The following is a 25,316-nucleotide window of genomic DNA, read 5'->3' on the forward strand; positions in this document are numbered from 1 at the left end:
GATGTGGTCATCTGAATGAACTGAGACGGTTGGTTAAAATAGAGAGCCCACTCACTCTCTTTAAAACTAGCCAACATCCATCCTCTGTGGAGGATGGATGAGGAATGTGAATGTGAATGTGAGTAAATGTTATGTAAGTCACAGTCACGGTTACTTACAGATGACCTATTTATATTGTACACGTGCCTAACATTAGACGAGGGCTGAGGTAGAGGATGTACTTCATACAAACTGGTGTGCTCATGTATGTCAACACACATGCAGGCTCACAACTGAAGTGGGTTGGCATAAAGCCTGATTTATACTTAGTCGTTACCAAACAAAAACACATGGATAATGGAGGCCGTCAATTTACGGATTACAGAAGTAAACAAAAGTATAATTCTGTAGCATTGCCAGACTGACAAAATTATTTAAATTATTTCTTCGCAATAATTATTATTATTTTGGGGAAAAGCTATATATTTTTTCCCCTTTTTAAAAGCTCTGTGGATGTCTCATTTCCTTTTGACAATGAAAGCAGAGCTATTTTATTATGGATTTATCCATGCAGATGATTGGATGATGTAGAAAGCAATAACAAGAGAGAAGACAAGTAAGGATTGGGAGGGAAAGAACCAGGTGCATGCTGGTTAACACACAGAAACAAAGAGTATGGCTTTATCACCAGGAAATATTAGTGGTGCTGACAAGCACTGAACAAATTGTTAGTGTTTGCCTTCTGTGAAGATGCTACTATAGCTACAGTTCCATCTGAACTAAAGATTTTCACACAGGGTTAGTGACGTCTGTGTTCATTAAACTAGAATTACATAACGTAACTTGAATTACAGTTTGTTTTAAATGCCTGTCCCCATCAACACATGTGTACTGTACCTTCTCTGAGCTGAGCTCTTTGGATCTCTCTCTCCAAGTCATCTCTCAGCTCCTCGTTGGTTTTGATGCCGTCCTCTAACTGCCGCCTGAGAAGCTGAACAGCCGTCAGCTCCAGCTGCAGGGCATGTAGACGCTGGGCACTGCAGTGCACGTACGGACACACACACACACACACACACACACACACACACACACACACACACACACACACACACACACACACACACACACACACACACACACACACACACACACACACACACAGTCTCAATGTACATTCCTAATCATGTTAATGAAATATAACAGTTCAACCATTAAGTAATCAAAAATAAATAAGAGTAAAGCCTGATTCATACGTTTCATACTTCATCATACGCCAACCTACAGAGCTTGTAGGTCTGCTATTTTCGGCACGCGATACCGTCATGCGACGGAGCATAAATTAGGCATACGTCTCGAGCAGCCATACCTGTCTTGCTCCTTGACGGTTCTGACCAGGCTGGAGTAGAGCTGCTGCTCGGCCCTCAGGGCTCTGTTCAGGGCCTCGTGCTCTTCCTGCAGGGATGTCAAGTTTGGTAGAGCCTGGGGAGACACGTGACTCCAATCACATCAAGGCCAGTATTTTCCATAGTAGTAGTGCAGAGTAATTACCGTTTCTTGGATTCAGTTTGATTTTGGTAAAATCGTATAGAAAATAATCATAATTTTAGTTTTCTGTGAATTTTATGAATACAGAATTTGATCAGCCTTCTGTAAAAAAAACAACAACAACATTCAGCACCAGCTTATCACTCAACTCCACTCTGCACTGGTAATAATACAGAAGGCTTTCATAATGTACCTCTTGCTGGCTATCTCCACCTATGATAGTTCTCTCTCTCTCAGGTAGGCCAGGTAGTGATCTATCTATCCCAGCCCTGCAGGCCTGGCCCTGTGTTTGGCTGGTGTGACTGTCTCCTCTCGGGCCAAGACGCTGATGGAGGTCCTACCAGGAGACAGAAGACAGAAGTCCTTTCAAAAGACAGCTACAGCAGGTCAACAATGTCAAATGTAGTGAGCAGAAGCGCCCTTGCTCCCTTATTCTTATGCAACACTGGTGTACGATGACGTATAAAATAGGGCTTAAGTGGTTAATCAGAATAATTGATTGTCGATTATAACAAATGTATTAAAAAAGAAAAAAACACGCTTCTCAATTATCAAATGAATCTAAAAAGTAATCAATAGAACAATCGCTAAGAAGATAATCAATATGTGCAGCCCTAGCTTAATGTGTGTGTGACTGTCTGTCTCTGTAAATGAGTGTCTTCTTACACTGATTATCTCATCCTTGGTTACCAGTGTGGAGGTCAAGGACTCCAAGTTAGCAGCCTGACCTTCATTGGTCCCCTCCAGTTCAGTTAACCTCGACTGAAGCTCTGCCAGCAAAATCTGCATATTAAAATGAAAATCAGGTAGAAAGATTACAACAGAATAAAAAACACCAAGCATTAATGAATTATGGAGATGAGAAGTACAAGTGATTTGTTACTGACCTTCAGTTCATTTTCCCTCTTTAGTGATTTGTTCAGAGCTTCAGTTTTCTGCATGAGCTCTTTTTTCAGGATGACAATGGTTTTCTTAGTGAGTGGAATGTTCTCCATGTTATCTTGATTATTCCTCCTGGACAGATCAGCTTCAGAGTCCACAAAAGAAGAATAATTTAGAAAGTAAATTCACAAACTTTCAACCTGGTGTCACTATTTTCGGCATGTCATTATAGCACAAAATTAACAAAAATTGTGAAAACAGATAAACAAGCTCACAACACATCACGGTATGAGATTGTAGATTGGCTATTTCCGTGCGACACTGTTATACGACAAAGTACAAAATAGGGCCTAACATAATTATGATCAACTTCCACTTAGAAGGTATTATTGGGCTCAGGTGTCTTACCTCCACTTTCTTCCAGCCTCTCCTGTAGGATCTGAATGGTGTGACGGAGCTCCAGGACTTGACTCGTCTCCACGTTCTGCTGGAGTCTGTCCTGTCCCTGGCCATGAGCAAGCAGCTTCTGCACAAGTGTAATGAAGACAACAATCTAGTAAATAACAGTCAACTGACAATAGACATTTTTTCACAGGTGTCTTTAAGCCCTAATTTATGCTTTGGTGAAAAAGTGTTCATGTGGATCTCAGATTTCATGTGGCCAGTCTATGAGGTCAGTCATCTAAGACATACGACTCCTTATTTGGGCAAGGGTTCAGCCCAATCCGATTCACTTCTATTATAAAATGATGAAAGGGAAATACATCCAAAAATATAAAACATAAGTGGGATAAAAAGTACTAGGTGCCATTTTCAGCAGAGATTTGGAAATAAGGAGGGGCACAGTATAGACCCCTCGGGGACCCCAGGCAACGAAGTATATAGGGTTTAATTGGTTAAGAAGGCATCCAAATGATTCAAAGTCAATATTAAACAAAGGATTAATTGCAGTGTGCTACGTCTATGGCACTGTTTTGTCATGCTTGCCACTCTTTGTGCTGTCTTCTAGCTGAGCGACCTGCGTCCCCAGTGAACTCACATTGATGAGGCTTTCTTTTTGTGCCAGCTGAGCTCTGAGATCAGCGCTCTCTTGGTGAGCCTCCTGGGCTGCAGTGGAACTGTGCTTCTCAGCGGTGGCGAGCTGCTGCTGTGTTTCACACAGCTGCCTTCTCAGCTCAGACAGCATGAGGTTGTAGTGCTCCGCAGACTCCTGGGAGAACACATAAGGAGGGTGAAAGGCTGACTGAGTGTGTGGAGAGTTGGAGTGTAAATAAACACTGCCGCCGCAGCAGCGACTCGGAAGGGAGAGTGGCCACCTGGGAAGTAAAAGGTTAGATCCACAGCTCCCCTGGGCATCATGTCGAAGTGTCCTTGAGCAAGACACTGAACCTCTAACTGCTCCTGTTGAGCAGGTTGGTGCCTTGCATGGTATCCTCCACCATTGGTGTGTGAATGTTGTGTAAATGGGTGAATGCAATGCACATTGTAAAGCACTATGGATAAAGACTAAAAAATAAACATTATTAACCACTTTCAACCTGGCATCCCTATTATTGGCATGTGCTTGTAGGAAACAATGTTCAAAACATTGATAGGAATTGTCAACATAAAAAAGCGAAAATAGCAAACCTACAAGCTCACAATATTTTGCGACACACTGCAAGCTTGTAGATAGGCTATTTTCACTATTGCCGTGGTTAAATAAAGGGTTTACCTTGAGGAGTTGGTCTTTGCTGCTAATGGTCTTCAGCAGTCCTTCTACAGCACTCTCATTATCTGCCACCAGCCTCTCTCTGACCTTCACAGCCTCAGCCAGCATAGCCTCTGTCACCTTTAACCTTTGACCCATTTGTTCAGCAAGGTCACGGGCCTGTGTCTGTGACTGGCTCAGCATCGCTGAAGCCATTTCCTAGAAATGGACAAGGAGGGAGGAAGCAAGCTGTTAGCCATTCTTCACTTAAAAAGGCATGTTGAAGAATAAGTGTACGAAATGACAGAGGTATTACAGATGTGTATGAGCTTGCATTTTGCTATGTTTTCATTTTGCAATGTTTTTCTAGTGTAAAAAATACACCCAAACTTTAGAGGGCTTTCCTTTCAACGTTGTAGTCAGGTCAAATTCAAGCTATTGCCACAGCATGTGCGAATGTGCCCTGACTGTCTGATAGACAGAAGAGACCATAGAAAGCGCTTCCAGGGAATCGAAAAAAGGAAATGTGAAAAAGAATTTGGTTGAGGTAGAATGAAATAACTTTCTCTCGCTTCCAAAAAAGAACCGACTAACCATACCCAACCCTATCAAATAGATTTTCAAAAGGAGTTTGCATTTTGAACTTTGCACTCAAAACGCACTCAATCTGGCGTCCCTATTGTGGGCATTACAACACATTGCGATGTGACGTGGCTATTTTCACTTCATGACACCAGTATAAAATAGGGCTTAAGTGGTTAAATAGTTGAAAAACACAAAACAAAATTGTCCTTTTACCTCCATGTCCTTGGTCTTGCCCTGTAAGGAGAGCTGTAGTTGGTTGATGATGGAGTCCTTCTCCCTTAGTGCTCGGTTCAGGTTCTCCTCCACATCTTGCTTGGCTCTCTGAAGGTTCTTCAGTGTATTGGCAAGGTGCTGCAACTCCACATCCTTCTCCTTGATCAGACTGTCAAAACTCTGGATGAAAAGGGCAAGCAGAGAAAGTTGAAGACATACGCATGTGTAGGAAGTTGGACCTTGTGAAATCAAGTCTGACTTTGGACAAAACCGTTTCTTGTCTCAGTGTCTCTGCTTTACCCATAATAGCTTTGATTATGTAACATTGTAGGGGTGAAACGATGCAATACACATATTGGGTTGACGACAACGATACGATATAACAATACTAGTCCATACCTGGGGATGCACACAACCCAACTATGTCCGTTGATTAAAGTTTTTCCAATTATCGTCAACATCATATTCAACTTCCTGTGATCGAATCTTAGTTAAAAATATATTTTATCAACTATATTTGTAAAGCACTTTTCAAAAAACAAAGACTACTAAAACTACTTTACACGCGAAAAGAAATATAATCATACAAGATGTAGGCTAGACAACAGCTTAATAGACAGATTAAAACAAGGTACCGGTATATGAATGACAGGGGGGCAAACAGAGGAACAGATAGTAGTAACAGTAGTATCAAGAAGATGAAATGTTAAAAGAAACTTTGTAAAAATGTGTTTTAAGTGGGGACACAAATCTGCGTTAATGAATCGGTGTTAAAATTGAAAAGTGCTCGTACTTTGAAAGGTACATACAGTATGGTTATTGACTGGAAATAATTCCAGCGGATATGCTGCTAGTGTGTGATGTTTGTATTGTTTACATTGCACACAGTATTGTCATGCACACAAACAGCTGCTGGAGTCTTAAACGTACAACCCAACACTCACTTGGATATTATACAGTGGAGTTTATCTTGATGCTATATCAGTGTGACGTTTCTGTGGAGATGCGTTGATGGAAACTCCATGTTGCGTTTCATATTATCACACGGATATCACAATACAGTATTTCGTCTTGACAATACATATTGTCATGTTTTTATATCGCGAACTTTCAGCTAATAAATTGTACTGAAAAAAATAAACATCAATCCATCTATGAAATCAGATGTAATGTCTCCTCTCACATTGATGGTTTCCTCATTGTGGGAGAGCAGATTGTTGAGTCTCTCCAGGTCTCTCTCCTTCTCCCTCAGACACAGCTGGAGCTGGTGGATCTCGTTGTCCTTCTCCTCGATGGCAGCAAACTTGTCATCCAACGCTTGCTGTAGGAGAACAGAAGAACGTCAGCATCAAAGAAAAGTAATTTGGAGGCAATGGGACAGATGACAACTGTGAGGTGAATACATGCCTCTAGAGCCTTCTCCTTCTCTTTCAAGCGTGCCCGAAGCTTGGAGAGCGTGACATCATTTCCTTCTGGGACTCTGCTGTGCTCAACATCTCTCAGCAGGTTCATGTACTCCTGAAAATGTAAGGATACAAAAACAAACGAAGGGAAACGCGATGTTAAAAGCCATATTATATACTAATTGATAATCTCTTCAATGTGCAGCAGTTTACCTGGTATGGTTGACAAAAATGCATACATGAACATGTATTTGTACTTTTTTTTCCGTTGAGTGTAAATGCTTGTGTAAAATGAGTGCTAAAAAAGGGCTATAATGGGTACTATACCTGCTAGAACTAAACTGATGGTTATAATTTGGTGCACCTTCTATTCACCCAGCTCTTAATAGAGGACTTGAAGTTGACAATAGAGCTAATCGACCTAAGGCTTACCGGTAACCATATAAAACAAGGTTTTTAAATCTGCATGGTACAAAGTCTATGGATCTCCCACTGCTTTATGTGAACATAAACATTTTAATACACGTGATACTCTCTCCTCCACTCTGAGACACTTGAGGCTAATAAAATGAGCAAGGAAAAGATGTGTTCTGGTATGGTAGATTATGATTATCTATCATGTTATGTCACCTGCAGCTGCTGTTCCTTTGCAGTCAGACTGGAGGTCAGGCGCTGGATGGTAACCTCTTGGGCGTGTAGAGTTCTCTTGTTCTGGTCTAGCAGTTCCTGGTAATGCTGCTCCAGAGAACTCTCCTTCTCTCCAATCTCCCCACCCAGCTTCTTCAACTGGTTCTGCATGTCCTGGAGACAACACAATTGAAGTAGATATTTGAACATACTTGCACACACTCCCAATTCTTGCAGGAATCTTCCTATATTTAACCATTTCTCCCGCTATGCCCCCAATTGGTAATTGTATCCATTGATCTCTTGATTTCATGCACAAACTACCCAGCCTGATGTGTGTCACTCCTCACTGTGCTTGCCCAAACCTACCCTGGTCAGTTTGTTGCTGAAAACTGAAAAAGGATTAACAGTTGCCAATCATACTGTACCTTTTGATGCGAGACCTTCACCTTACTAACCTCTATTACATCCATTATTCTCACCACTAGCCACACACACTGTCATTATGTACATATTTGACGTGGACTTTTGAACACCTTTTTGTACATTTTGCATTTCTATTAATTTATTTTAATAAAAATGTATTAAACTAATAAAGATGAATTACAAGTAATTTTACTTTCACATCCTTGCATTTATTCTATCTATATATTCATCTGTAGTGTAGGGTTATATGGGGGGCATTGGAGAGCATTGAGGGTAGGCCATTTGCCAATACTCCAGAAAACCTCCCTCTTTTTCATAGCCTCATGTTGGCAGGTATCATGACATATATAAAGCTGTTTAATGACATTTGTTCTGTTGAAAATATGTCTTTCTTTTGTTTTATCTGAAGTACTTGACAAAGTATTCACTTGGCCAAGTGCACATACTCGGGAGTAATGATGTCAGACTTACATTAAGTGCTTTATCTCCTTTCTTCTTCAGCTGTTGAAGGTCTTCCAGCTCCACCTCCAGCTGATCCTTTGCTTGTTGTAGGTCAGCCAGCTCCTGTTCCCTCCTGCCCAGGGAGCGCTGCAGCTTCTGGGCCTCCATCACCTTGTTGTGGTGTTCCCCCTGGAGCTCTGCCAGCTTGGTTTGATTCTCCATCAGCGTCGTCTGCTGCTCCTCTGCTCCCTGCGGTCAAAAGACAAGCATTCTTAAGTCCTATTTTCAAAAAACAATTGAACATTTTCAAGACAAATTGTCAAGAAGGGAGTTTTTTTCTTTTACTTTGATCGACCCTTGGTCTTCTCCTACGCACCTGTCACCTCTGTAGGTATGCAAATATTTAGCTTCTTTCTTTTTATGAACATTCTATTCTAGGTTGAACATTTGGCAGAAATCTCGGCAAAGAGATTTTGTGTAGAGGGGAAAAATGGCCGCACCTGGTATAGAGCCCTGGGGGACCCCGGTCAACTTAGTATATACAGTAGGGTTTAAGTGGTTAAATCATGGCAATGGAAAATACATTTCTGATTGGCTGGCAGGTGTCTGTAAATTGATTTAGGGACACATCAAACATAGTCCCAGTCAACCATTCTAAATATATATATATGTACTTGGTATATAATGTACTTGGTGAAGTAAACTCCACTGCCTTTGGGTCTTTTGACTGGAGAAAACATGGTTTATCATTTTAAATGGCTTCGGTTTAATAATTGCATGTCCTTTGGTAAGGTAATAATAGACTGGCCTGGTATTTCTGCAGTTGAGCTTTATGTGCTGCCTCTCTGGCCTTGGTCAGAGCTTCATCCCTGTCCTCAATTTCATGACACAGCTCTGAAATCTGTGGAACCACCCAAAACAAATGGATTAGTGTGATTCAAGATTCAACAGGGTTTATTTGTCACGGACAAGCAGCATGTGTCACAGACTGTTCTAACATCAATACAACAACAATAATAATAACAATAATAATAATAATAATAATAATAATAATAATAATAATGGATATGATTACAATGGGAAGTAGTGGATAGTAGCCGGATATTTATAATAAATATGCAATAAAAGGTTTACACTTGTACACAAAGTATAAATACATTAGTGCAAGTACAGTATGTGCAAACTACAGTACATTAAGAATAAGGGATGTTTACAGATTGAAGAGGGTTTTTTTTTTCAGCCTCATGCCTGATTTATACTTGGTTGTGAAGTGTGACGCACATCTGAAAATAGCAGATCTACAAGCTCACAGCGCATCACATTGTGATGCATTGTGAGCTTGTAGATCTGCTATTTTTTGTGCACAACTCCAGCACGCAACTAATATAAATAAGACTTCAGGGCGAAGGTATTTATGTATGTCACATGTATTATGCAACACAGCAAGAGGTCATGGCAGATGGTGATGAATTATCAGTCATACTTATTATAGTAAAAGTTGCAGATTCAACTGCTATAATTTGTTACGTATGTACTGTTATAATAGCCAAACATTTAAATGATTAACATTACAATTATAAAAATATCCTCACCTCTTTTTCCTTTTCTTTGAGGACGTGAGTGAGCCCTTGTATGGTCTTATCCCGTTTCAGAGCATTTTTCTTCTCTGAACTGAGCTCTTTCTCCCTCTCCTCCAACTTACCAGACAGCGTCTGATTAAAACAGAAAACTAGGGTTTAAATTCATTGGATTTAAATTAAAATGACAGTTAGACATTGGTAGCAATTTCTTAAAATTAACATTATTTTTCTCCAAATACCTTGCTCTGGCTCTGTGCCTCCTCTAGTGTGCTTATCAAATTTTCATTGCTGCCTTTTGTTTTGTTGAGCTCTTCATTTAGCATCTTACTGGTGGACTCCAACCGTCTGATCTCACTCTGCTTTTCAGGAAAAACAGAACACACAAATCACATAGAAAGAGATTAATTTTCCAATAATACCTGCCACTGTGTTTAATCACTTAAGCCCTATTTTATACTTCAGTCGTACGATGGTGTTGCATAAAAATTGCCGATCTACAAGCTCACAATGCGTTTTTTAATTTTGCTAATCTTTTTGGTTTTCTGAAGAATGTTGTGTATAACAACATGTCCAAAATCGGGATGCCAGGTTGATAGCTAATAAACCTATTATGGGCTCAACAGAGGTTTGCCTCTCACAACTACCTCCACTCTGACAACAGAGTATTCATCATCAAATTCTTCAGTGAGATCATGCAGGAACTTCCAATCTGCTGCTCTGTGTCTGAGCTTAGCCTCAATGTTGCGCCGGCTTGTACGTATGTGCCCAGGAGGTCCTGGCCACCGCAGGACAGGAATGCGGCTCTCTGGAGGTGCAGAGATTCGCCGTCTGGAGATACAGCGCAGCAACTGTATCAGGTCAGAGATCACGGAGGGTTGTCTTGATGAGCTGCAGAGCAGTTTTCTGCCTGGATCATTGGAGGTGTTGTCTCTAGCCACACACTTCCTGGTCTCTCTGAGCCGTCGTTTGGGTGACGTCTGAGTGTCTGAGGGGGCGTCAGAGGCTAAATCTCGATTGAGAGACTGCAGGGATATGGAGTGGCCGAACCCAGGGTTTATAAAGGTGCCCTTACGGTGGATCAGGTCAAGGTACATGCTCTGGGAATGGTGGGGTGCTGCTTGGAATCCAGGGTTCTTCACAGGGCCATCCAGCCTTGGCCCCGATCCAAGCACGCAGCTCCTGAGGGCTGGACACCCTCGAAATGCCCCCTTATACCCGATTCTGTCCAGATTTACAAACCTTCTGATATGATTTACCTTCTGCTGCCTTTCTGAGGCAAGCTCACCCACAGCCTTCGCTAAATGGCTCCCCACTGCAGAAAACGGGAGGGAAACCCTGGAGCTTGTGCTGTCCCCATCTCCCTTTTCTGGAACCGGGTTGTTTTTGCTGTACAAGTGGAAGAGGCATTTTGTCAATTGTTCTTTTTCTGCCTGGAGCTTTTGGACCAGGGCGTTATGTTCCTCTTGCAGCCAACTGATGGCAACATCACAGTCCATCACCGTTTCCAACTGATATACACACTTCCCACACAGGAACTCTCCATGTCCATCACGAGTTACATCCCAGCCCAATACATGGGACAAGATGACCTGCAGCTTCCTCTTTGCAGATGAGCTGAAGATCCAGCGGCACTGGCTGCCAGCCAATCGAACCCCACACACACGACACGGTTCCCTCATCTCCTTGGATCCAACAGTGACAGAACAGACCTGGCCACTTAAAAAGGTTCCAAAATGCAAACTGTCTACTGTTTCATGGTCAGCCTGCCAGTCATGGAATAGCTACCTACATTATAATATTGTCTTCATGCGTCAGTGAGTGAGTGGAGAATGACTGAGTTCATACTGGTAAGGGCAGCACCATAAGCTGTAATAATCCCCACACCCGCCTCTATTCTACGCATTCAATCAGGCAAAATCCCCTGGAACTGCTACAGTGATCTTTATTATGGCTGATGGCAGTGTCCATAATCCTTAATAAACCCACATAAAGCGACAGGATTTTTGTTTAACCATGAAGGCCCAGTCACGGACGGTTAACCAAATTAACCCTTGCGTCCCCATTTTGGGCAAATGTTCAATTAAAAAAATCGTGAAAATAGTTGATCTAATAGCTCACAACTGTTTTGCAAGCTATTTGCACGACTTGTCATATGACTACACTCATACGCCATCCTGGGCAGGGGGTGCAGTATTCACCCTGTCTGGTGCATTCTGTTCATCACGTCAGACCCTCATTGAGTTGAGTTACATCTTTTTTTCTGGTGAGATAACCAGACAATCAAGTGCTGTCTGGCCCTCTTTGGCCTCTCTATTGGGGGATTGTCTCCCTTTACCTCACTCGTATACTTACTGGGTACTCACAGGCAGAACATACATGTTTGTGAATGCCATCTGTTTACCACACAGCTGGCATTGCTAATATGAAAGACATTGGCAGGTTGAACAGATTTTTGTTTTCACAACACAGATGACCATAAATCTCTCTCCACAGAACTGTATCCTACCAGCTTGGTAATCCAGTCTTAATCACTTTCAACGGGGCGTCCTTATTTTGGGCATGTCATTATAGGCAAACATTTCCAAAATAGTAAAACATTTTGGAAATTTGATACTATTTTGAGTAGATTATTTTTGTTACTATTCTTTTACAAACAATATATAGGGCAGGGGTCTTCAACAGGGGATCCGGGACCCCTAGGGGGTCCTCAGAGTTACTACAAGGGGGCCGCCAAATCTTTGTGTGATATGATTTTTTTTTACCTTAACCACTTGAACCCTAGCATCCCTTTTCTGAGGAGAACTTTAGCCAAAAATAGCCGATCTACAAGCTCACAAAGCCTCACGCTGCGAGGCGTTGTGAGCTTGTAGATCTGCTATTTTTGGCAAAGAGGTGGTTGGTGTAGAGCAGGGGTTCTCAACCTTTTCAGGCCGCGACCCCCAAAATAATGATATTATTTCCCGCGACCCCCCGCGTGCACGCGCGCGGTCCCGTTCGCGCGCGCGAAGGTTATTTAATTATAATAGGTTATTTGATAATTGTTTATTTTCAAAACATTTTTGCAAAAAGTGGGTAAATTGAGTAAATTAACTGATAACACATGAATTAATGATAACATAAAAAAATATTTTGTTGAAAAAAAAAAAAAAAAACTTTTTTTTTTTCATTTTTTTTTTTTCAAATTCACCAAAAAATCTGGTGACCCCCCCAAATTATTTGGCGACCCCCCTGGGGGTCGCGACCCCCAGGTTGAGAACCACTGGTGTAGAGGGAAAAAAGAGCAGACCAAGTAAACAAAAAAAGTGAATTTGAAACACAATTTTATACAATATAGAGGGGGTCCCTGCTTCATCTCTCTCTCAGCTAGGGGGTCCTTGGCCTGAAAACATTGAAGACCCCTGGTATAGGGTTTAAGAGGTGAACAGTGTGACCAGAGCCCAGTCACCAGCTCCCTGTTTTCACCCCCTCTGTAAATCAACAACCAGTAGTTCCCATAATCACTACGCCTCCAACCATTTACATTTTCAGGATCCTATATGTAATAGGTTCCTATCTAGAGCCCCTTTCTCAGTTCCCACTGGGCACAAATACATTTACACCCACTATTAGCATGTGGCTTTTGGCTTTAGTGGGAAATGTTAAAAGCGATATTTATTCCAAGGACAAATGACTCTGCAGTATTCTGGGGTATTACTGTCTTCAGGTCTGATCAGCAGTGATGGAAATATGACATCCAGAGATAGACACGGTCATTTTTACCTACTGCTATTTTAACTCTTTGCCCGCCACCAACGAGATTTCTCATCGGAGAATATTCCATGATTTTTTCAAAGGTACAGTAAAATCGCTCTTTTTCTCTGGCAGCAGTGGCACACTATTACACTATTACTCTGGCAGTTAAAGAGTTAACTGCTGAGAGAGCTTCTCCTGATTCAAACGGTAGAGAAAATAGAGAGACCAAGGGCTCTACAGTCCCTAAAATTATGTGTGAAATGGAAACATAATTTAGGAGCAGTGTACGAGTAAAGATTACAACTTACTGTAATCTTTTAAATCCAAAGAAAAAGAAAGGAATACAAAAATGTGCAGTTTATTAGTAAGCGCTATACTTGTAGGCAATTCATGAACGCACTTTTTTTGTCTATGGAACAAAACACACTCATTTCTGACAGAAGATCATCAGGATTGGTATGATAAGATACTGGATATAGCTCCTGTATTGAGTTTGGTGTCCATACAAGCTGGCGAGTTTATGACATCATAGAAAAATTAATTCTGCACGCCAGTATTATGCTCCCATTGTGTAATGTATTTGGCAACGTTGCTCTTCCTCAGACCTTATGATCATAAGGTCTGAGGAAGAGCCTCCCGGCTCGAAACGTTGCCAAATACATTACACAATGGGAGCATAATACTGGTGTGGATTTTAGTTTTCTAAAGTTTAAAGCTCTGATGCAGCACCCAGCTCAGCGGGTTATGGGATGTGCGTGTTCTTTGTCTTTTTCGCATTGGAGTTTAGGACAACAAACATGACACGCCAGGGGGGAAAAAAAGAAGGGGAAAAAAGGCCTACTCATCTACTGTACTTGGCAGTAGGAAAGTCAATCGCCTATTTTTGGCGGGTTGTCCGATGTTAATAAGAAATTGCATACTGTATACACACTAATTTTGGTGGAAAAGGGGTATCAGTTTTCCTGACAACTAGTTATGTGTGCACAACAAATATGACGCTGATCAGCCGGGTAGACCACATCTAAAAGAAGCTCCCATTAGCTGTACATACAGTAACACAAAATGCATTTCCAGACAGATTTAGGTCGAGCAAATCACTATTGTGTGTGGTCAGTGTCAAGAGTATATCAATCAAATCATGACACAAAAGAATAATTACCTGATGGTCCCTTTGTGTCTTGTCCCTGTCACAGGCTAGCTCATCCCTCAGGGCCTGTGGGGGAAAAATAGACATGATCAAACCCTATACAAGATCAGCCACAATTAATCACGGGCCACTGCAGGATAGATAAAGATTTGCTCTGACATCCTTGTCTAGCTTGACAAAGCCATGTACTTCAGCAAAGATCTGTGTACGGTAATCACACACACAGGAAAATAAATATAAATCAATATAAGTCAGTCTGAATATATTTCAAACGTATTATTCAACTTTTTATTTATTTATGCTGTAGTAGTAATTTTTGTATGCTGTAGTAGTAATAATAATAATAATTATTATTATATTGTTGTTGGGGTATTTTCTACAGTACATTTGCAGAGCCACATACATAGAATGTGTCTGTATTCACCCATCCTAACTATTTACCCACTAAATGGCTATGGCTGCAACTGTCAGAAAGTGTATTGTACTCATCTAAAAAGCTGTTAGTCAAATGACCCGGTGATGTTTTTTTAAATATATATTTTTTTGGCTTTTGTGCCTTTATTGATAGGATAGTAGTCTGACAGGAAATGGGGAGAGAGCTGGAAAGTGACATGCAGAAAAGGTTGTCGGGATCGGGACTCGAACCCGCGACACGCTGTCATGCTACTTTGGAGCCTAGGTGCCTGGACCGCTACGCCAGCAGTCCAGGCCGACACAGTGAGTTGTTGAGGATCATTTCAACACTCAAGACTGTAATAGGCTGAAACAGAAGTTAAAAGATGTACCTGAAGTTCCTGGTCTTTCTCAGCAACCAGAGTGGAGAGTTGTCTGACATGATCAGAGGTTGGTGCAGCTGTGCCCTGATCACCACTATTCTTCTGTTCCATCACAGCTTGCTGGTTTTTTAAAGAGATCCTGAGCTGCTCGATGATACTGGAGTAAAAGGAGGAAAGAGGTGGGACATCAGTCCATTAACCAGTGATTGTCAACCCGTTTCATTTCAAGGACCTCCAGTTTGATATGCATTAGGCCACGGACCCCCATTTGATACAATTTGTTATCTCTGGGACCCCAATCTACACTGTAAAATCCTCATTGTTAAGTTAACTCTGAGAGTACAAATGGAACCAAATGATTTGGTTCCATTTGTACACTCCCTGAGTTACAAACTTGTAAAAAGGTCCATCTGGACCCCTGGTGGTCCCCAGACCTGACATTGAGAACCAGAGTAACTACTTTCAACCTGACATCACTGTTTAGGCGAGCTTTTACAAAACACTGCCAAAGATTTTCCCACCCTTTTCAAGAATAGCAAATATAGCTAGCAGATCTGCAAGCTCACACTTGTAGAGCGGCTATTTCCACTATTTTAGAAAAGTATAAAATAGTGCTTAAGGGGTAACATACTGTATATTACATACTTCAATCAAAACAGCTCAATTATCAGCATAGTATAACTGGCAACATACTCTAAACAAAGCTTTTTTGATAAAAGTGTTTTATACTCGATGAGTATCCCCCACCCACTGTATAGAGCAGTGATTCTCAACCTTTTTCATTTCAAGGACCCCCCAGTTTGATTACATTAGGACACTGACACCCATTTGATATCTTTTTACTGTAGAATCCTCAGTGTTTATTTAACTGTGAAGTAAGGGTACATGGGGTGTCCTGTGGTCTTACTTGTCTTTGTCCTGTAGGGCCTGCTGGAGGTCACGGTCTGTGCTCGGGGCAGGAGTGAGAGTACCAGGTACACCCAGAACCTGGAGCTGCTTCTCCATGTTGATGTTCTTCACTTTCTCCTGCTCAGCGATCTCCGCCATCTTCTCAACCTCCTGCTCTGCTGTTTGTAGTTGCTGCCAGAGTAAAGCAAAGACTAAATGAAACTAGGTACTAATAAAACAATGGTGAAAGAGTCAAGAGTCAGACAAAGTAACAACAGGGTTTTAAGGCTGCAACTATAGATTATTTCCTTGGTGATTATTTGTGTAGAGCTCACAACGGGTGTCATTGTGTCATGTTGTGAGCTAGTAGATCTGCTATTTGCGCTGCACAACACCGCCGGTACTACGCATAGGTATACATTAAGCATATCATCGCTGACGGGCGGAAACCTTATATGTCCAAACTGTTATTTTTCAGGAAATGGAAAAAATAACCTGTGTTCTAAAAGAACGTGTTCTAATTGATCCAATAAAGTTATTATTTAGTAGTCAAAAGCTCTTGTTAATACTTTTCATTGGTTAAATATTTATTATACAACTCACACAGCCTTAGTCACTTTCAACCTGCCGTACCTACAGTATTGTATGCATGTCATTATAGGCAAGCATTTTGAGAATTTGTCAAAATTGCATTTTTTTACTAGTTATGCTGTCGGCGGATACTGTCGAATGAGAAAAGCAACGATATATGCTTCGGCTATTTTTGAGAATCTTTGCCTATAACGAAAGGCCCAAAATAGGGATGCCAGCAGGGTTAATGAGGTTAATTGTGCATCAGATTCATTCAGCCTTGAATGCTCACCTGTTGTAGGTCACCTATCTTTTTGTTGAACGTGTCCCGGAGGGCAGCCATCTCTCTCTGGTACTGATCTCTCAAACGACGGGGATCTCCTGCCTCTCGACCAGCAAGACTCTCCATCGCTTTCCTTGCAACGTGCACACAAATAGTCAACGTTAGCTCTTTTTAATGTTTTCATCTCTGACTCGATGACATCTGTACTTCTTCATGATCTTGAACAAAGGTTTCTGTGTGTTGACTATTGTTTGATACTACAACACACGAAAGATTTGATATGAAATACAGAACCATAAATAATCCTATACTTAGTTGTCATTACAGCATTTTTGTATACAGAAGTACTGCTCAATAAGGAATGCTGCAGGGTCATAGCAGCCAATGATATTTTGGAATGCAACAACAAGTTGTCAGAAACTGTATTCATTAATGTTTTAAATACATAAATACATTTGGCACGAGTGTTGGGGGCTGACACGCGGCTGGTGACTTCATGTTAATGGGAGGAGACACATGCTCTACTACTCCCTCCCACATGACTAAATGTAGAGGTTATCAATGGCAGTGACTACACATGTGACGTGAGGGGAGAAACTGGGAATTTGCATAACGACTAAATTGGGGGGTTATATAAGTGGGTCATACTTACGATGCAGACACGAGTAGTTCCTGTTTCTCTGCCAGGTCTCTCTTCATGGATTCCAGCTCTACTTTCAGCTCAATGTTCTAAGAAACAATTATCAGTATGTTAACTCACAGCTACCACAGTTAGAATTAAATTGTAACAAGACTAAGAGTCTAAAACACACCGTTTTGTAGATGTCCTCAGTGGAGTCGTCGCATTTCTGCTGCCTGCGGTCCTCCATGAAGTAAATGCGGAGTTTCAGGTTGAAGTTTTCCTTCTTCAGAGCAGTGATTTGCTGTGATTTAAACAAGAAAGAAAAATCATAAGTTGCAGCCGGTAAATTGTAATTACAGGTTTGCTTAGTGATTTTTGCAAACGCCTAACATTGTTATCCACATCTTTCTTTAAGTTTCTTAACAACAAAACTAGGCCAGAACAAAATGAAACAACACAGGGTCTAATTACGGCGTGGATCCTGTATGTCGTGTGTCCACTCTACGATGTCAGTCATCTATGACATATCTATGACGTACAGTATGACTACATACTTGGACCTCAATGGAAACAAGACCGCAAGGACTTTTTTGGACGGACCTTTTAGACGAAGTATAATAAATGTAATTATGATGTTTGAATTTGTTTTGCCTAATAAAATATTCAATCAATCAAAACTTGGAGACGGTTTGAGTCCAATCCAACCACTCATCCATAGAGAAAGTTACACCACTTAACCCCTATATCGTTGCTGTCAGGCAGAAACGTAACACCCTACTTGATCATACTACAGCGTCACAAAAAGTATCTGCAAGCTCGAAACGCGGCACAAAGCAACGCGTTTTGAGCTTGTAGATTTGTTACTTTTGCTATTTTTGAATTTGAATCCATGGTGTACTGTATGACAAAGTGAAAACAGCTGTTCTACAAGCTCACATCGTGTTGCAACGTGTGTGAGCTTGCAGATCAGCAAATTTAGCAATTATTATTTATTTTTAAGCTTTTATCTTTGAAAATAGGGCCCAAAATAGGGACGCCAGGTTGAAAGTGGTAAATAGGGCAATGAAAAGGCTTATGTGTGCTACTGCAGATGGAGGGAAGGGAGTGAGCATCTTATGTGTGTTTGAGTGTGTGTGTGCATGCGTGCATGAAACACTGGGCTCCGTTCAGCAGACTGTGCATCATTGTGCTCCAGGCCTATAACAGCATACATCTGGTACTGGGGGGGAGGGGGGGGGGAGTCTGGACCACTTCTGCAAACCTCTAATCATTCATACAGCCAGCCAGCCAGCCAGCCAGCCAGGCAGCACTAGCAAGAAATCTGAGTGTGCATACCAGTCACAGTGAAATACTGAAATTCAGGCTCTGAGCCACCTTTCTCTTCCCCTGCAATGCTAAATCTCCATATATGGTGAGGCCGCTCATTTTTGGAGAGACTGATGTTAAGGTTTGATCAAATCATGTTGCACACAATGAATTTTACCAGTAGAAAATATGTTCAATTTCACATGTTATTTGATGAAATCACTCACATTTTCATAGTCCTTCATGGTGAAAGCTTTGACGGGCGAAATCTTTTCTGGAAAGGATGGAGCTGTAAAGGAAGAGGGAGAGTTAGGCTTGATTTGACAGTACTGTATGCTTTGTTGTGTGCCGGTGTCACGTGCCGAAAATAGCCGATCTAGAAGCTCACTACACACTGTGATGTTTTGTGCGCTGTTCTGGCAAATATCTAAGTACTGTATAGGTAGTAAACATAAAGCTACATTTTGGGGTTGTGAAATAGTCCCTACTTAAAGCAATAGCTCCCTCTCTTTCAAATGTGCATACACAGATTACACACAGACCTACTCGCATCTAAATCCTGTCGATGTTAGAAAGAGAACAGACACGTTTTTCTCTGCAAGGAGGATCAGAGGTGAAGAAAACAGTTGGAGAGCTGCCCTATTCAGAACGGTTCAGGTCAGTGAGCCAACTGACTGCCTCTCATATAACACTCTAAATAAGTCAACAGCACATTTCACAACGCTAATTCCTCACTGACAGCCTGACTGTTTGACAGGACTGGACTCACAATCCATCAGACTCACAAAGGTCTGTCATCATGATCATACCACTGATTTTAATACTTAATCTTGTTTATGTTAACCGCACTGATATACTGTATATCAGACACTCATCACTATAATAGTCCTCTGTTTTTGTGTCATGTAATGCTAAGCCATCCGTCTCTTGATCCAGTTTCTTTAATTTCGGGGTCAAGTACGTCATATGTTCCTTCACTAACATACCAATAGCATAGGGATGTTAATGGTTAAGATTTTAACTGTTTATCCATTAAAATCCGCGATCGGATGGTGTTTATAAACAGCAACGACGGACGTACGAGCCCTCATAATGTTTACACTTTTTTTTTTTTTCTTCTTCTGTGGTATCAGCCGCTGAAAGAGGCTGCAAACGTCATATCCGTTTGGCTGTGACGTGGCTGTGACGTTTCCCCACCGGCCATCTTAGATTAGCTTAGCCTCCGATCGGCTATCAGATCGTTTTTAAACACAAAGAGGATAACCGTTCGTCGATCAAAGAAAAGAAAATACAACCGGAGCTTACCATTCGTTTTTTAAACCGTGTGAAAACCATGATCTTTAGCCAAAACCAGGGAAAAACTGTTTTTTCAAGATAAAAAACGAACCAGAAACGATTGTCGGAAATTTTCTCATAGGATGGGTCGGAAGCGTCATGGGGGAAAAAAAAAAATCAAGGATGGTACCAAAAACATTTTTTTTCGTTATTAAAGCACATAAAAAGACGATCCCGAGATATCTCGGGATACGCAGGTAACGGGTGGATTTAATGTCCCGAGATATCTCGGGATTGGCAGTATATGTGTTAAGAAAAAACGTATGACTAATATCATTTTGAAATGATTCATCGTTTCTCTGGCATGCCTATGGCTGTTTTCTAAAATAAGGGACAGCTATAATTACCTCAGGTGTCATTTTTCATAGGTTGTTACACCTGACGCACAGAGCAATGGGAAGTGTGTGGTTGATAAGTGTACAGTATGTAGGTAAAATAAATAAGAACATCAATCATGTTTTGTTTGGAAAGCATACTGTATGTGATGATGACTTTCAGTTTAGTAATGGGTAGCAATATGTATAACTCCAGCCTAAAAGCTAAACAACGTACAGTCATTAAGCTATTGTTTTCTTTTATCCTCTGCTCTAACCCTAACCAAAAATATACTGAACTGTAACATTACTAGGCTACAGTACACACTACATACAGTAGTCTACTAAACTGAATTGTGGGATCATTCCAAACATAGTGGCAATCTGATCAATTCAAATGACAATAAACCAACAGTTAATATTTATACATTCAACATTATTGCAAATTAATACAAGATATGGATATACGTTGAAAAGTTGTTCAATATTAGTTATAAAGATAAATATGTTAGCTACTACTAGTCAACACATGTGTTACAAATTCTGTATACGTGCTGCTCTCAATAAATAAGACAAAAATGCAGGTTTGAAGTGAAAATGCTTCAAACCTACAATAACTACAATAGTGTAAATCAAAAATACTGTGAGAATTGATGGCCTATTTATAGTTCCTATACTGAAACAGATGTGGGATGTCAGGTAACGTGGTAAGACAGATGGATGGATATGATAAGTCTTTTAATGCCAGAATTGGGATCCATGCTGCCCTGAGGAAAAGCCCTTTTAAAAATGAGTTTAGAGAGGCAGAGGTGTGGGCGGTTGAAAAGGTAATAGAAAATAAATAGCCTATTGCCACATTAGTGTTTGTGTGTTGCTGATTGCCAAACCGGCTTTTTCTGAGATTTTATCCCACATTCATATACAGCATATTATCTTGATCAATGCTCATTATCTATTTTCCTTCACTTCACATTCATATCATGAGGTACGAATTGTACAGAGGCCACGCAAAATATTAGAATGTTGTTTTTGGTTTGTCTACCATCATTCATCTCTCGTCCATGGGAATAATATGCATTTCTTGTTTTTCTTGTTCTTGTTGTAATTGTTAATCTTAGCAACCGTGTGAGTCTATTTAAGTGCAGCAGGAGTAATATCAATAACTATGGAATTGACAAGCCCAAATGAAATCCATTACGGTAACCTGATTTTCCACTTTCTTAACCACTTGCTTACGTAATGTCTTTTTTATATTTACCTACTGTCTACTATGTAGAGTATATTATGTTGGCACACGAAAGACCTTGACCATGAATGAGAGTGAAACTGGATCATTAGCTAAACCCACCACACCACATGCCTCATCACCTCTTAGTGAAACGAGCTAAACACTGCAGCCTTAATTAAAACACGGGGGAGATGTGTCAAGAGATGGAGAGAGAACATGAGAGAACATGAACAAAAAGGAAGATAGAGAGAACAAAGGAAAGTCTGACTGTACCTGTCATGCTGTCCATGGAATAATCTCCAGAACCTATGGAGTCTGTTAGTCTGCAGCTGGGGGAAAGATTACACCATTAGTAAACAGCCAAATCAATTGTACCATGAAATACCGTGAAATGGAACGGTAGAAGGTGGAAGTAACGTTTTTATATCGTACCAGCACTACAATCAACAAGTAAAATGATAACCACAACTCAAAGCAAAGGTGTTTTCCGTCCTAGATTGACCAATGTTCTCTGCCCTCAAAACGTTAGTTACTTACTATACAACAACAACACACATTATGCCTGATGTTTATGCATTACTCACACTGGCCAGTTCCTCTTAGCCCTAAGGACACTCCATAAATAGCTGGAGAATGACTCTCTGCTTCATTTACATTCACTCTGACACTGCCTGTCTCCCTTTGCCTGCACCGCTGTTTACCTCTGTGTGTGTGTGTGTGTGTGTGTGTGTGTGTGTGTGTGTGTGTGTGTGTGTGTGTGTGTGTGTGTGTGTGTGTGTGTGTGTGTGTGTGTGAGTGCGCGCCAGTGGCACCCTTGTGATGTGCTGCCTGACACAGAAGAGAGAACAGAGCTGCCAGTGGATGCAGAGAGTGTTCGTCATTAGACAAACACAGCACTGTAGTTCTGATCACCCAGAAGCAACAGTAGCATCACTCACAAACACAATGCCTTAAACAAGAATAATAACACACATCTGGACCACAATAAATGGGAGGGGGGGTTCTGCTCGGCAGAAAGCAACTATCAATGTTAGCATTTTTAAACACTTTAAACCTGGAGTCCCTTTGGGCATGTCATTGTAGGTGAATGTTTTTCACATTTTTTCAAAACATTGCAGATCTACAAAACTTTCAAGAAAGGGATTACACATTTGATTTCTATGACATTCCATGTAACAGAATTTGCCTTTCCATATTTGTTACAGTAATAGAGAACATTAAAAAAGGAATCACTTTACAAGTCTCTCATAATAACCATACAATGTCCTGATATTCTCACCAGCAATACTTGCACTTTGTTTGCTTAGTTACAATAGGCCTTGGCATACAGCAAAGGCCATGATTTGTCTCTCCAGTCTGCGTCAAGGTATTGCAGCCAGGCAATGAAGCCAGGCATAGAACTCGTCTGAAAGGGTAGCAGTGCTACAGTACTACAGAGAAACTAGAAGTGACACAGCATACAACTAGTTTCAGCAGAAAGAATTGCTTAAGTCAGCAAGAGAAACATGTCAGTGTAGTGTGTCAATCATGACAGAGGTTTGTCAATGTCAACTGTTGTAACTAAAAACTAATCTTAAGCACTCAGTGAAAACGCTGTCAGACTTTCAACTGTAACTTCCTCTTCTCAATTGTGTTCAAATGCCATCTACAAACATCAGGGCAGGACACAATAGTAGTATGAATAACATTCATCGAGCCTCCTGATATGCTATAAATACAGTTAAACAGCACAAAAAAAGAATGAGATTCAAAATTACGAAATAAAGTAATCCACACCACACATATCACTTACATCTTGGATTACTGTGGCAGCACGCTCGCTTACCACCTGGAAACAACCTTTAAACATAGGCTGTACCCATCTTCACTTATTCAGTGCTTGAAGACATTACACTGTAGAAGAATGGTACTTACCATTCACATATACAGAGAGATCCTATGCAGACAACCAATGTACACATTTATAATGATAATAATAATGCAGAGGAAATACTTAATGATTCAAAATCATATGATCCTCATTGGCAAGCAAGCAAAAAAATAAATAGGAATACAATATGTCGCAACAATGTAGCCAGGAGTCACAACAATTTCAAGCCCACTCACTTAAAGATCCTCTGTTGACTTCCTCTTTGAGACATTTTGACAAGCATGACAATTACACATAACATAATAATAATAACAACAACAATAACAATTATTATTATTATTATTATTACATCTAGCTCTGGTCCATAGCTACATCTAACCCAAACCATATAAACTGAACACAACTTGGAAGACAGCCCATCCACACACTAGAGTCTAGAAGACTATACTGATGCAACACTAACAAGTCAATCAGAGCAGATCAAAAGCTGTCAATACAACAAAACATCAAACCGGAATTTCATATCTTTCATTTATGTATTAATGAACCACTAATGGTAGCCACATTTATCACAATACCAATCAACAAGTCGGGTGTATCCTTATGTCCTTACATATGACAGTAACGTCACACAAAATGTACACCATCATAGGTAGTTAAAACTTAACTTAGATCAAATGTACAAGATGTACACAAGCTCACAACTCGCATCGGAATGCATTGTGAGCTTATATAAATATGCTATTTTCGCTATTTTTTAAAAATGTTTGACAATTATTTCACATTTGCCTATAATAATAATAATATGCCCAGCCCAGAATAGGTACGCCAAGTTGAACGTGGCTAAACAGCATTGGACTCCATGTAACGTGCACTGCAGCGTGTTTCTTCTGAAAACGTGCTGATAAAAACAATAAACATGTTATTACGTTACACAGTAATTACTGTATAACGTAAAGTGGACCATGCTAACGTTAGCTCGTTAGCTAGCTCCCTCTTTTAACATTACCTTCCGTTGATGTCAACGGGGAGCGTCGGGTCATCCCCCACCACGGAATCCATCGCTAGATTTAATCTGTTTGGTGTCCTATCTATAATAATAATACATCATTTTACGAGCGAGGCTCTGCATGTAAACGTAATAAAAGCTAACGGACACAATTCAAAACAGTTCACACACTACCGCCATCATGATATGAAGACGTCACCAATGTGGACGTTACGGTCAATTCTACACCCCATAGCTCCGGGGGACGGTCTCACTGTGATTGGCTAGCTGGTTGTCAGGGAACATTTCCTATCTACTCAGTGGACTGCAACTATGAGAGATGTAGCCTGTTTATTCCATGGATGAATAGGATTATCAAGGATTATTAAAACATGTGAATATTTTCTTTGCGAAATCTTTGAAGAGGTAACTATTAACTAATGTCAACTGTGGTTTATTGGAACTCTAGTTTGACAGCCAACTAGCCAACCACAGCACGAAAAAGCCTCTGGACTATGGGACCTACCGAATTGAAACTGCAGGCGGGGTGGGAACTGGTACAAAACGATTGGTCAAAACTCAAAACAATGTGCGTGCGTGCGTGTGTGCGTGTGTGCGTGTGTGTGTGTGTGTGTGTGTGTGTGTGTGTGTGTGTGTGTGTGTGTGTGTGTGTGTGTGTGTGTGCGTGCGTGTGTGTGTGCGTGCGTGCGTGTGTGTGTGTGTGTGTGTGTGTGTGTGTGTGTGTGTGTGTGTGTGTGTGTGTGTGCATACGTGTGTGTGCGTGCGTGTGTTTGTGTTAATATATCATTTCATATAATTTATTTACACATGTATATTATGTACACTAATTTATTATTCATTGATGTTACACGGACATTTTTGCACTG

At 40.8% G+C, this 25,316-nt stretch overlaps 1 protein-coding gene across 8 annotated transcripts in view; it reads right to left on the reverse strand.

Moving 5' to 3' along the window:
- The window catches only part of cdk5rap2 (CDK5 regulatory subunit associated protein 2), a 48,333-nt gene extending 23,710 nt beyond the window's left edge, over nucleotides 1–24,623 (reverse strand). For 6 of the 8 annotated variants that reach the window (XM_084046733.1, XM_084046734.1, XM_084046730.1 and 3 more), the window contains exons 1-25: nucleotides 24,451–24,623; nucleotides 21,845–21,900; nucleotides 18,922–18,983; nucleotides 17,580–17,690; nucleotides 17,420–17,496; nucleotides 16,777–16,900; nucleotides 15,934–16,106; nucleotides 15,036–15,183; nucleotides 14,263–14,316; nucleotides 9,611–9,727; nucleotides 9,384–9,503; nucleotides 8,600–8,692; nucleotides 7,822–8,040; nucleotides 6,928–7,098; nucleotides 6,302–6,412; nucleotides 6,078–6,215; nucleotides 4,895–5,074; nucleotides 4,121–4,315; nucleotides 3,446–3,616; nucleotides 2,815–2,932; nucleotides 2,412–2,551; nucleotides 2,191–2,307; nucleotides 1,718–1,861; nucleotides 1,346–1,458; nucleotides 877–1,016 (exon numbers count right to left, since the gene is read on the reverse strand). In XM_084046733.1, coding sequence (XP_083902859.1) covers nucleotides 877–1,016; nucleotides 1,346–1,458; nucleotides 1,718–1,861; nucleotides 2,191–2,307; nucleotides 2,412–2,551; nucleotides 2,815–2,932; nucleotides 3,446–3,616; nucleotides 4,121–4,315; nucleotides 4,895–5,074; nucleotides 6,078–6,215; nucleotides 6,302–6,412; nucleotides 6,928–7,098; nucleotides 7,822–8,040; nucleotides 8,600–8,692; nucleotides 9,384–9,503; nucleotides 9,611–9,727; nucleotides 14,263–14,316; nucleotides 15,036–15,183; nucleotides 15,934–16,106; nucleotides 16,777–16,900; nucleotides 17,420–17,496; nucleotides 17,580–17,690; nucleotides 18,922–18,983; nucleotides 21,845–21,900; nucleotides 24,451–24,503 — 3,145 coding nt within the window. In that variant the 5' untranslated portion in view covers nucleotides 24,504–24,623. Of the gene's footprint in view, nucleotides 1–876; nucleotides 1,017–1,345; nucleotides 1,459–1,717; nucleotides 1,862–2,190; nucleotides 2,308–2,411; nucleotides 2,552–2,814; nucleotides 2,933–3,445; nucleotides 3,617–4,120; nucleotides 4,316–4,894; nucleotides 5,075–6,077; nucleotides 6,216–6,297; nucleotides 6,413–6,927; nucleotides 7,099–7,821; nucleotides 8,041–8,599; nucleotides 8,693–9,383; nucleotides 9,504–9,610; nucleotides 9,728–14,262; nucleotides 14,317–15,035; nucleotides 15,184–15,933; nucleotides 16,107–16,776; nucleotides 16,901–17,419; nucleotides 17,497–17,579; nucleotides 17,691–18,921; nucleotides 18,984–21,844; nucleotides 21,901–24,450 lie in introns of all 8 variants that reach the window. The other 2 variants (XM_084046732.1, XM_084046729.1) reach the window with 2 other exon arrangements.
- Nucleotides 24,624–25,316: the final 693 nt, after the last annotated feature.

The sequence above is a fragment of the Gymnoscopelus microlampas genome (assembly GCF_963454915.1).
Source record: "Gymnoscopelus microlampas genome assembly, chromosome: 21".
NCBI lineage: Eukaryota > Metazoa > Chordata > Actinopteri > Myctophiformes > Myctophidae > Gymnoscopelus > Gymnoscopelus microlampas.